This window comes from Phoenix dactylifera, unplaced genomic scaffold (genome assembly GCF_009389715.1).
Source record: "Phoenix dactylifera cultivar Barhee BC4 unplaced genomic scaffold, palm_55x_up_171113_PBpolish2nd_filt_p 000503F, whole genome shotgun sequence".
NCBI lineage: Eukaryota > Viridiplantae > Streptophyta > Magnoliopsida > Arecales > Arecaceae > Phoenix > Phoenix dactylifera.
Window position 1 is genome coordinate 1 of NW_024067920.1, and position 12855 is coordinate 12855.

The 12855-nt window shown below is 43.2% G+C and overlaps 1 protein-coding gene across 1 annotated transcript; it reads right to left on the reverse strand.

Annotated features, from left to right (window-relative positions):
- Nucleotides 1-514: 514 nt before the first annotated feature.
- LOC120106253 (uncharacterized mitochondrial protein AtMg00810-like) lies at nt 515-2004 on the reverse strand. The gene is made up of 2 exons (XM_039119214.1): nt 1923-2004; nt 515-1410 (listed from the first exon to the last, which is right to left on the reverse strand). Exons 1-2 carry the CDS (start codon nt 2002-2004, stop codon nt 515-517), a joined length of 978 nt encoding a protein of 325 aa, XP_038975142.1.
- Nucleotides 2005-12855: the final 10851 nt, after the last annotated feature.

Sequence of the window (12855 nt, forward strand, 5' to 3'; positions counted from 1 at the left end):
AGCCTCCCAGCCCAATCAGTGCCTTCTCGGAGCACGTCTCCCCGGCATCCTCAAGGGTGCCCGAAACGGAGCATTCTCCTCTGCCCAACCGAGTCAAAGAACTTGTGGTTAACTCAGCTTCTAGTGCTGCAGGGAATTTGTCAGAAGTTCCATAGAATAAGAAGTCCAGACTTCCTAAACTCACGCTACCTCCTTCTCCCGCATTTTATCTATCTTTCTTCCCCACTGATGGAGAGGCGTAACAAAAAATAGTCCCATCTCCATTGCTGTGAACAAGAACAGGGAAGGAACCGAGGAAAATGGCAGGCGGCTGGAAGAAATGAATGAATCGTTTTATTCACCCTTTCTCCTGTTATATCAGTGTATTTATGTATTTATTTGAAAAGAACTGACTCAGTGCTTTATAAAAAAACATAACATGCGGTAAATAAAAGTGTGCCTCCTATTACAGCTGTACAGAAAACAAACTTGAACAGTCATGTGTCGACAATGTTGATCCTTCTAAAACTCCCCCTCAAGATGAATATATATCGATCATATTCATCTTGCGCAACAGATTATGAAACTGTAATTTTCCAAAAGACTTTGTGAGAATGTCTGCTGCTTGCTGATCTGAGGAAATATGAATTGTCTTGGTGACTCCTACTTGTAGCTTTTCTCGCACAACATAGCAGTCAATTTCTGTGTGTTTAGTACGTTCATGAAATACAAGATTCTCTGCAATGTGTAAGGCTGATTGATTGTCACAGAAGAGCAAAGCTGGTACTGAATGATCAATTTTCATGTCAGCAAGCAAGTATTTTAACCACAAAACCTCATAGGTTGCTGAAGCAAGAGCTCTGTACTCTGCTTCAGTTGAAGATCTGGAAACCATGGAGTGTTTCTTTGACTTCCAGGATACCAAACTATGACCGAAGAGCATATAGTACCTTGTTATTGAATTTCTGGTGTCCTTACAACCTCCCCAATCTGAATCACAAAAATCTTTGATGTGCAATTCTGAATCAACAGGAAAATACAACCCTTGTCCTTGATTTTGCTTGATATACCTTAGCACTCTGTAAGTAGCATTTATGTGTGCTTTTGCTGGCTTATTCATGAACTGACTAAGCTTACCAACAAAATAAAAAATGTCAGGCCGTGTTGTAGTTAAATATAGAAGTTTTCCAATCAATCTTCTATGGCTTGTAGGGTCAGTGAGCAGATCTTCATCAGTATTATGCAATTTCAGATTTGTCTCCATGGAAAAGTCAGCTCGTTTACACCCCAAGTAACCAACTTCTTCTAAGATTTCAAGAGCATACTGCCTTTGTGACAAGGAAATACCTCTTTTACACCATGCTACTTCGATTCCCAGGACGTACTTCAATTGCTCCAAATTTTTGATTTTAAACTCCTCATTTAAGAACCCTTTCAGTCAAGTAATCTCATTCATATCATCACTAGCCAATATGATGTCATCAATATAAACTAAAAGTACCAAGAAGATAGAATCAGACTTGTATATAAACAAAGAGTGATCTGATTTGGACTGCTCAAAACCATGTTAAGCAAAGCTTGTGATAGTTTTGAGTACCATTGCCTTGAAGCTTGCTTCAAGCCATATAATGACTTGTTTAGTCTACACACCTTACCAAAAAATTTCTCCTTACTGCCAGCATATTCAGGAGGTGACTCCAAGTACACCTCTTTATGCAAATCACCATGAATGAATGCATTGTTGACATTAAGCTACTGCAAAAAATACCCACAAATAGAAGTAACTGCTAAGAGTAATCTAACCGTGGTCATTTTAGCCATAGGAGAGAAAGTCTCCAAGTAATCAATCCCAGTTTGTTGAGTGTAGCCTTTTGCTACTAACCAAGCTTTGCGTCTTTCTATAGTCCCATCTGACTTGTATTAAATCTTGTACACATACTTACATCCTACTGGTTGCTTACCAGAAGGCAAGTCAGTGATAGTCCAATTTCCATTTTCCTCAAGAGTTGTGAGTTCAGCTTCCATAGCTTGACACCATGCAGGACACTCAATAGCTTGAGAGTAGGTTTGAGGTACAAAATAGGAAGAAATGAAAAGAGTAAAAGCTTGACGTGTAGGTGCCAATTTTGTGTAAGATAAAATAGATGAAAGAGAACAAGATGATGCCTAAAGTACTTGAAATTGGAGCAGGTCCTGCTGTCATGGAAGATGAAGGACTTGTTAGATGAATGAGATGACCAGTTACAGTGATAATGTTTAAGATAAGAGGGAGGATGTCTCACTCCGGTAGGTCGAGGACTACTAGATGCAGGGTCTGTAGGAACAGAAGAAGAAGTTTGAACTCGGGAGTTAGAAAAAGAAGTGGCATTGGGAGAAATGTCTTGGCAAGAGCTCTGAGTTTGAGAGCCAGGAGTGGAGGTGACATGGTGAGGAAAATCATCGGTGATTGGCACAAGTAAAACTACAGGGGATGTGCCTAATACAGAGGGAGTGGAGATTACATGCTGCTTTTGAAAGGGAAAGATCTTTTCATGAAAAACAACACCACGAGACACAAAAACTGAGTGGGAACTCAAGTCATAAAGTTTGTATCCCTTCATGCTAAGAGGGTAACCAATAAAGATGCATGTAGTGGCTCGAGCATTAAACTTCGATCTGTTTCTAAGAGAGAGTTAAAGCATAACATAGTAAACCAAAAACCTGCAAGTGAGTGTAGCAAAGTGGTTTACAGAAAAGTAGCTCATATGGTGATTTGTTGGACAAAACAAAGGTTGGAATTTGATTGATTAAATAAGCAGCAGTCAAAACACAATCGCCCCAAAATTTCAATGGAAGATGAGTTTGAAATCGAAGGGCTCTTGCAACTTGTAACAAGTGCTGGTGTTTTCTTTCAACCACACTATTTTGTTGAGGGGTTCAACACATGATTTTTCATGTAAAACACCTTTGGCTTTGTAAAAATCAGGCATGTGAAATTCAGGTCCATTATGACTACAAATTTTCTTAATTTGTACACCAAATTGTGTGGCAACAAGAGTAAAAAAGGATTATAACAGTTGTTGGGTGTCTTCTTTTGTTTTCAAAAGATATACCCAAGTAGCTCGAGAATAATCATCTACTATAGTCAAGAAGTAATGATAACCTCCAATTGCAGCAACTGAATAAGATCCCCAAATGTCACAGTGTATAAGATCAAAAATGGAATGAGTAACCCTGGTACTTGATTGAAAAGAAAGCCATTTTTGTTTTGCCAAAAGGCAGATAATACAATGCTAATAATGAGAGGAGTTTACTCCTAAAGAAGATCTCTTTATACTATCAAGGTGATCCTTAGACAAATGGCCTAACCTAATGCCGAAATCATTACAAAGAAAAGAAGACATATGTGACTCAGCACCATGTGCTTTACAGTGACATGGAATAGCAATTAAAAGATTGTGATTTTTTGTGGAAGACTGTTTTTGAGATTTGAAATGTAGTTTATAAGATGAATGCAAGTAGACAAGACCATCATATTCCCTAGCCAGTCCAATCGTCATCTATGTAGGCACGGCCTGAATAAAAGAAAGTCCAGCAAGAATGATTAGACAATACTTCATTGTCTTAGCGAGCTTACTGGCAGAAATTAAATTGAAGGTGAAAAAGGGAACAACAAGAACATCAGTGAGGATTAAGTGTTTAGTGATGTGGATGGTGCCTCTATGTGTGACAGGAATAGATTCACCATTTGGGAGTTGTACAATAGAATTCACTTGACGAGAAATGAAAGTTAACAGGGTGACACTACACACCATGTAATCTGTGACACCTGAATCAATTATCCAATATGATTGTGAAGGATGATGAGGTGTATGTGACAAGAGAGAAAGATATATTGGTTCATGGAAGACACTAAAAACTAAATGAATTGAAAGATAGGGCAGAGGAGTACTTGACATTGGTGGGGGATCTAAGACACTACTTGGTGTGAAGTTTGATTACCTGATGATGGCTGTGAGATATCTGAATTTGAAATCAATGAGAGAAGCTTCTGACACTACTCATGAGTGAATGGGAGTTGTGGAATGTCACCATTTGCATCCTCTTTATCGATCACAACTCCTTGTGCATGATTGGCAAAAGTGGTATTTCTTCTACCAGAATTTGTAGGTTTATTTCGATTGATCCTCCAACCAGGTGGATATCCATGCTTTTCCAAGCATTTGTCCTCTATATGTCCCTGCTTCCCACACCAATTGCAAATGGGATGTTTCTTGTTGCTGCTACTGGATTTGTTCCTCTGCTATCGTTGCTGGGGCTTAGTTTCACTTGCTAAAGCAGCAGGCTCTATAGAAACATTATGACCAAAACTAGCTCAATTGGATTTTTGCTTCTCAGCTTAAAGCATAGTGGAGAAGACTGTTAATAAAAGGCAAAGGTTCCATCAACAATATGTGGTCCTTGACAGAAACAAAACTATCATTCAAACCATTAAGAAACTTCACAACATAATCCTCACGTTGAAAAGAGGCAATGGTAGTGAGAGCACCACAACTGCACGTGGGAGTACATTTGCAAGAAGGAAGAGCTCTAAACTACATTAATTCATCTCAAAGAGCTTTCAGCTGAGTGAAATAGACCGAGATAGAATTGGAGCCTTGTGAAAGAGCACCAATCTGTACTGTAGCTCAGAAATCCTAGCTCTATTTTCTTAAGAATATTGTTCTTCTAGATCCAACCATAGCTCTCTAACAGATTCAATATATTGAACACTAGAAACAATATCTGGTGAAATTAAATTCATCAACCAGGAATGCAGCATATTGTTACATGCCAACCAAGAGGAATAAGATGCATCAGTGGGATTAGGTTCAGAGATTGTATCATCTATGAAGCCTAACTTACGCTTGGCTCGCAAACTGTGAATCACTGCACGATGCTAGAAGCTGTTGCTCTTGGTGGTAAGAAGTTGAGCCTCCAAGACTTGACCAGGATGATCACCATGAGGGAGGTAGAAGGAGCTTGAAGGATTCTCAGTGGGATCGAGTGAATTAGAAGAATGAGAGAGAGCCATTGAGAAAAAATACAAACAGAGGATGGATGAAAGATGAAGTAAGCGAAAGCATGAAGTAGAGATTAGATCTGCTCCGACCAAGAAGCCCCAAAACCAATAAAAAGAGCTCAGAACTGCTCTGATCAAGAACCTCCAAAACCAAGAAGAAGAACTCAGATCTACTCTGCTTTTATCAAGAACCACCAAAACTAAGAAGAACTCATATCTGCTCTGATCAGCAAGCACCAAAACCAAGAAGAACTCAAATCTGCTCTGATCAAGAAGTTCCAAAACCAAGGAGAAGATCTCATATATGCTCTGCTCTGATCAAGAACCTCAAAAAAAAAAACTCTAGCTCACCTCTTGCTCGTGGCGTCCCTCGAGACGAACGTCCTATTTGCCCGCAGCCATGGCAAATTTTGTGGCCGGATAGCCGAAGATCAGCTACTATGGCATCGATCTTGATGCCCTCTACGACATCTCCATCAACGACCTCGTCAAGCTCTACCACACTAGGGTTCGCAGGAGGTTTCAACGCAGCCTAAAGAAGAAGCTCTACTCTGATACCATAACAAAAAGTAGTCCCATCTCCATTGTTGTGAACAAGAACAAGGAAGGAACCGAGGAAAATGGCAGGCAGCTAGAAGAAATGAAAGAATGGTTTTATGCACCCTTTCTCCTGTTACATCAGTGTATTTATATATATATTTGAAAAGAACCGACTCCGTGCTTTATAAAAAAAATAACATGAGGTAAGTAAAAGTGTGCCTCCTATTACAGTTGTACAGAAAACCAACTTAACCAGTCACATGTCCTTCAGGTGCGTGACAATGTTGATTCTTCTAAAAAGGGGTGTTTGGAATTTCAAACACCTTGACGTGCAAGATATCAAAACCACGCACCTCAAGGGGGTGGTTCTATATACCCCCCCCCCCTATTGCTCAGGACACCCCCAAAAATTTTAAAAAAATTAAATACTCTCTACACCCCCCCATTTGCTAAGGACACCCCTAAAAAATTAAAAATTCCTAAATTACCCCCCACCCTCCCTACCCCCTCACCTAAATTGCTCTCTACACCCCCCAAACCCCCCCCACCCCGCTCTTCCCCTCCAAAACACCCGCCGGCTTCTCCCTTCCGCCCAAAAAACCTCGCCTCAAGCACCTCGCCGGCGGCCAAACCCCCTCCGTCTCCCCCTTCTCCCTCTCGTCGCCGGTCGGTGCAGTGCACCTCGCCAACGCCCAAAACCCCCCCGTTCCCCCTTCTCCCTCTCGTCGCCGGCATTCTCCCGATCTCCGACCACCTCGCCGGCTTCTCCCGGAACCACCTCCCCGGCCATCTCCCGAGCAACGAGCACCTCGCCGGCGCCTCCACGACCACCTCGAGGTAGCTCCCCCCCCCCCGCCTCCCCAAATCGTTCGGCACTGGATCGCCGAACAAAAGGCTTCTGTTCGGCTGAACAGTGCCGAACAGAAGCCTTCTGTTCGGCAACCCTCAACCGAACAGAAGCCTTCTGTTCGGCTGCACAGTGCCGAACAGAAGGCTTCTGTCCGGCACTGTGCAACCGAACAGAAGGGTTCTGTCCGGCTCTGTGCAGCTGAACAGAAGCCTTCTGTTCGGCACTGTGCAGCCGAACAGAAGGCTTCTGGTGCCAAATCGCGTGCCGTGCTGAATTTTGTGCCGAACAGATCCTCTGATTCATTAATTCTTGGTGATAAATTATTTTATATGTAGGGCTATGCTACAACCGAATCGTATACTTTTATTGAGTTATGTCTTGAGTTTACGAGTCGTATACTTTTGAATTATCATTTATGTATGCAATTGAAGTAACATTGAATTATTTATCACAAAACCCAATCATGTAGATTCCAAGAAGTAACTTGTTTCTTTTTTGGCTTGTTTTACCATTTATCATTTATGTATGCAATTGAATTATTTTCTTTGATATAGCGTAACATTGAATTTCTATATTTTCAGACATGGATCCCGGTCCCGCCAGAGTTAGACCTACGGCGTCAGCTAGGAGACGTCGTGCTAGGATTGCTTCTCCCGAGCCTGCTCATATGCCATCGCCCTCTCCTGAGTCAGAGCATGATGATATGCCCGTTAGGGGCGAAGACGATGAGTCCGTTGGACCATGTCCAGGAGGTCCAGAGGATGAGTCCGTCCTGATCAGTTTCAGGACGCATATAGCAGCTTCCATCTGGAGGCAACAGGTATTGTTTATTTGTTATAGCATTATATTTTGTTTATTGATGTTTGATAAAGTAGTAGTAATTATACATTTATATTACAGGAACAGGCTCCACTAAAGTGCATGAACCATACTGCCAAGGTTGGTGAATGGAAGTGGTGGTCTTCAAACCAACCAAATACCAGGTTCAAAGCACTATTGAGGCAGTCGAGCCTCATAGAGTTAGTACAGTGCTCTTATCGATTCATCGATAAGATTCTGATTTCGGGCTTCGTAGAGAGATGGCAGCCCGAGACGAACACCTTCCATATACCATTTGGCGAGATCACTATCACGTTGGATGATGTATCCGCCATTTTAGGGATTCCTGTCGCAGGTGCCTCAGTAGCAGTTTCTCCTGAGAGGATGAGTGATCGGGATGCTGAGGAGCTACTTGTGGAGTTGTTGGGGGTGTCAGCTGGAGACGCGCATCAGGAGGTACTGTCATCGCGCGGTCAGTCTGTGAGGATGGAGTGGCTGAGGACTCAGTTTCACTCTGTATCTGATAGAGACAGCTAGCAGAGGATAGAGTGTGCAGCACGAGCCTATTTGTTATTTTTGTTAGGCTGCACACTCTTTGCTGATAAGAGTGGGACCAGGGTGCCTATAGCGTATCTGTGTTTACTGCGGGATCTGGATAGGGTGAGCACATATGCCTGGGGTACAGCTGCCTTAGCATATTTGTATCGGCAGTTGGGGATTGCGTCGAGGTCATCAGTGAGACAGATCAGTGGTTATATGACGCTTCTGCAGGCATGGATTTATGAGCATTTTCCAGCACTCAGTCCTCACCCGTCGCTTGAGTATACTGATGCCAGTCCCCGCGTGCACCGCTGGATGCCCGGTACTCCATTCCGTACCACGATGGACCATTTAGTGGTTCTACGTGAGTCATTGGACCTTTTGAGCATCGATGAGGTACGTATCATATTACCATTTGCTTGTGTTTGTCAGTACTTTTAATATGCGATATAGTATAAAACTGAAATGGACCTTTTGTTTTGCAGGTTATTTGGGATCCCCATCATCGGCTTCGGGGAGATCGCCCATATGTTGATATCGCATTTTTTAGTGGCTCCATCAAGTGCCTTGATATCGTAGAACCCTATCATCCAGAAAGGGTTCTTAGACAGTTTGGTCGTATTCAGACCATCCCTCGAGCGCCACTAGCCCCTACGCGAGCCAACAGAGGTTCCACAGCAGGCTCGTACCGGATACATTACTCCTATATGGATCAGCTTTGGGAGCGGTGGGAGGACCACGTGCTGAGCCAGGCGAGCAGGAGCCACCCAGTTACCCGGCCATCAGACAGCGTACCGGGATACATGGAGTGGTATCTCCGTATCACGCACGTTGCAGTTCAGCCTCCTCATCTGCGCTCGAGTACTCATTCTGGAGCTAGGGGAGGTCATGATGATGCTGACATGCACCGGCGGCGTATTGCAGATGCACTCGGTATCAGTACCGACATTGTACGGATGGGTCCCTCAGAGGCTACGTCACTAGGTGCCGGGCACCTATTTCATGCTATTTGTCAGATGCATCAGTTACTTCTGGGTGATGAGCCTGGCCCGAGTACAACACCCTCTCATTCGGATCCAGCACCCTCTCATTCGGACGTACAGCAGTACACGCGTCGACGACGGCGTCATAGGGATTGATGATGGAGCCTTTGTAATCTTTGTAAAGCCTTTGATATTAATGAAAAATATATATTTTTGGTACATTTACGTGTAATCTTTGTAAAGCCTGGCCCGTTCTATTTTACACAAATATAACAGTGCACATAACAATCAATCTAACAATGCGAAGACAGATATTTTTTGATTTATATTGATGATGGAGTTTCACAGTACATGACTCTAAGAGCCCAAAAAAATTTACAACTTTCAAAAATTGTACATATATAAACAATCAATCTAACTCTACTGTCTCGCTAATTATAACATTAGGTGAGATGCTCTCTTTGAACTGTTGAATCCGGGCTTCATATGAATTTTCCCATCCGGTAGCACAAGGAAGATGATATTTTCGCCAGTTGGTCGCTACTGGCGGAACGGGATGTCCCGGCAACAAGAACACCTTCAAAATTAGAAATAAGAAAATATTAATAGCTACAAAATTATAAATAAGCAAAATTAAATAAGCAAAATTAAATATTCGCAAGTGTTGTGAACGTAGTACCTCAACAAAATGATTTCCATTTACGAATCCGATAGCGATATCTTTGCGGGATAGAAGAGGTACTGGCACAGAATGGAGAGGTAGGAAGGTCAGACATTGTTGCAACGAGAGATGGTATAGGACAACATTATAGCAGGATGCTATAAGATGACCCATGTCCGGCATAGTCATCCATCTGTCATATGGTGGACAATCATCATAATATGATAATGCATGAGTGATCTCAGCAATCGTCCCTTCCACACCATATAATGTGCGATAGTGGTCCGAATGACATTGCAACTCTTGCAATAAATCCTTCCTAACACGCACCCAGTCATCTTCTCCAAATCCCAGTAAGTCAGCTATTGCCCTAAATCCGCAATTCCCATCAGCTTTTACATCCTTGATATGCTGGATGTATGGTCTCAAGGCAGAAGGAATAGCATCAATATAGATAATGGGCGTATGTGACTGGGCTCTAGTACGAAAAACCTGCAAATAATATCAAATGATAGAAAATATGTAACAATGGCAGAAATATCCAAATAGTTATCCGTCTCAGCACATCCCGTACCGGCACGGCACGGCACGTCCCGACATGTCCCGTATCGGCACATCTCGGCACGGCACGTACCAACATGTCCCGTATCGGCACATCTCGGCACGGCACATCCCGTATCGGCACATCTCGGCACGGCACATCCCGTATCGGCACATCTCGGCACGGCACGTCCTGACATGTCTCGTATCGGCACATCTCGGCACGGCACGTCCCGACATGTCCCGTATCGGCACATCTCGGCACGGCACGTCCCGACATGTCCCGTATCGGCACATCACATACCGGCACGGCACGGACCGTCCCGTAGACGTTGTGATACCTATTGTAAGGAAATAAATATTTGGCACTTACCTTTTGCTTGGGCCGCCTCTTTTGAATCTGAGTAGATGGATTGCGGATGGTAACTTTCTCAACACCAGGTGAATAACTATCCTGTCCAGATAGAACCAACTCAAACGCAGACGGGTCACGTTGAGTAGACGTATCAACCTTCATTGAAGCGCGCCCACGTGAACTGGTCTTCCGTTTTGCAGGCTCTAAAAGAGGTGTACTATCTGGACTTGCAATCTCTCGTAACTTCTTGATCATCTGCAATTGAGAAGCCCCATCTAACTTCTTAAATCGTAGCGCAATCAAATCTAACTCTGCATCACAACTCAACTGAATTGGCTGCACGGGGGGGGGGGGGGGGGGGGGGGGGGTAGGCACAATATCAAGTTTTCTCCAATGAGGATCTATGCAGTCGAGAGGAATGGGCCGACCTTCCACCCTGTACCGCGCAATCTGGTAAGCACATGGTATACCATGTGTGCGTCGAATAGCGCACCCACAATTTGAATCATCAAACCCAACTGAATTGGCTCGTTTCGATTGGGCGAGGACATGATTTAACGCACTTATAGATATGAAACCTCGCAACTCTTTGAATTCAGCTGGCTTGAAGTTGTGCTGCACTACCAATAAACTCTTCTCCAATGAGGCTTTAACGGAGCTGTGCTGCAACTCAATCAATTCATGTATTCTAGTCCAAGATGACTCGAAACTTCCTTGGCTTGATCCAAGCTGCTTTTTGAGCTTTGCATGTGCACTCTCGACCCTAGTAAACAAATGAAAGTTAGATATAACAATTGAGGCAAATTAAAATTAAATGAGTCTTTATTTGTGATACCTATTTGTCGTCACATTTCCGTAGTGCCTGCATGTATCCGTCCACGCCGCAACAAATCTTTCCTTGTATTTGCTCAGCCAAGTATCTGACACATACTGTAGTGCATCTGGATAGGTACCGAACTCTCTCTGCAGTGCACTCCAGCGATCATTATACTCGTCTTCCGTGGAGGACAGCACTAGTACATTCCAACTCATAATAAATTTATCCCATTTCTCCTTCAATTCGAAAAATTTTTTGCACTTGGCCAAAACATTCCTACTAATATGCCATCTACATAATAAATGTCTAGCAGTAGGAAATACTCTATGAATTGCATTCATCAAAGCCAAGTCTCTATCTGTAACAATCAACTCAGGCAAAACATCATCAGCTATGACACTGCGCAATCTCTCTAATGCCCAAGTATAGCTTTCTTCCCGCTCAGAATTTAAGTATACAAAAGTAATTGAAAATGTCATGTCAGTAGATGTCACCCCCACAATCTCTAAGAGCGGAAGACGATACCTATTCGTCTTGTACGTGCAATCCATTATCAACACAAGGGGAAATGCACGGAACAAATCAATGCTGCCAGGGTGTGCCCAAAATAAGTCATGCACAACATCCGTATTAGTACAATTCCTATGCCACTCAATATATTTAGCCTCTGATAATTTACCTAATAGATGTTGCATTTCAGACCTCCCGGCTTTCTCTACAACCTTAAACCGTTGACGTACATTGTAGATAGTCTTGATAGTCGTAACATTGAGGGCATCTCTTTCCTTCAATGTGGATAATATGTCCTTTGGACGAACCAAACTCTTCGACATATCCACTAACAATTCCGTCTCCTGCTCAGATAATCTCCCTGCATATGAGTGCCCCTCCAGATTCTCTGCAGCGGGATGATTGTGCACTCCACATACGACCAGTAATATCCAATCATCCGCAGTATCCAATTTCTTTCCTCTTAATGCAAAAGGGCATCCACACTTCTTTGTCCCACAGGCAGTCTTTATTCGCTTTTCTTTTTTGGTTCGGTACGTCCCACCCCTCTCACAACCTAACGTAATTCTGGGTTTCTTAGAAATGGTACCTGCATCGGATGATTTGATTACAACAACAAAACCATTTCGCCTCCCAGCTTCACGACACCAATTACACAAGTCCTCTCTACTCTTGAAGATCTATACATTAAACAATTTATGTAAGTACACAGTTGTAAAAATAGCTCGCTAAACTAATACAAAATTGCACAATACATTATAATACCTCGTAAGTTGTAAATTCGCTTGTGTAATCCAGTACAAATTCTGATCCAATTATACTCGATTCGGTTGTAGCATAGCCCTACATATAAAATAATTTATCACCAAGAATTAATGAATCAGAGGATCTGTTCGGCACAAAATTCAGCACGGCACGCGATTTGGCACCAGAAGCCTTCTGTTCGGCTGCACAGTGCCGAACAGAAGGCTTCTGTTCGGCTGCACAGAGCCGGACAGAACCCTTCTGTTCGGCTGCACAGTGCCGGACAGAAGCCTTCTGTTCGGCACTGTGCAGCCGAACAGTAGGCTTCTGCTCGGTTGAGGGTTGCCGAACAGAAGGCTTCTGTTCGGCACAGTTCAGCCGAACCGAAGCCTTTTGTTCGGCGATCCAGTGCCGAACGGAGCACGAACCGTGAAAAAAAAAAAATTTCGAAACAAGGTGGAACACGTACCTTTGCG

What these genes read in the sequence shown, in the direction of transcription:
- LOC120106253 (XM_039119214.1), bottom strand. Translation starts at nt 2,004, where the DNA reads ATGGAAGCTGAACTCACAACTCTTGAGGAAAATGGAAATTGGACTATC. An exon ending in TGGTAAGCAACCAGTAGGAT is followed by an intron (nt 1,411 to 1,922) that starts GTAAGTATGTGT and finishes CTTGACTGAAAG; the next exon opens with GGTTCTTAAATGAGGAGTTT.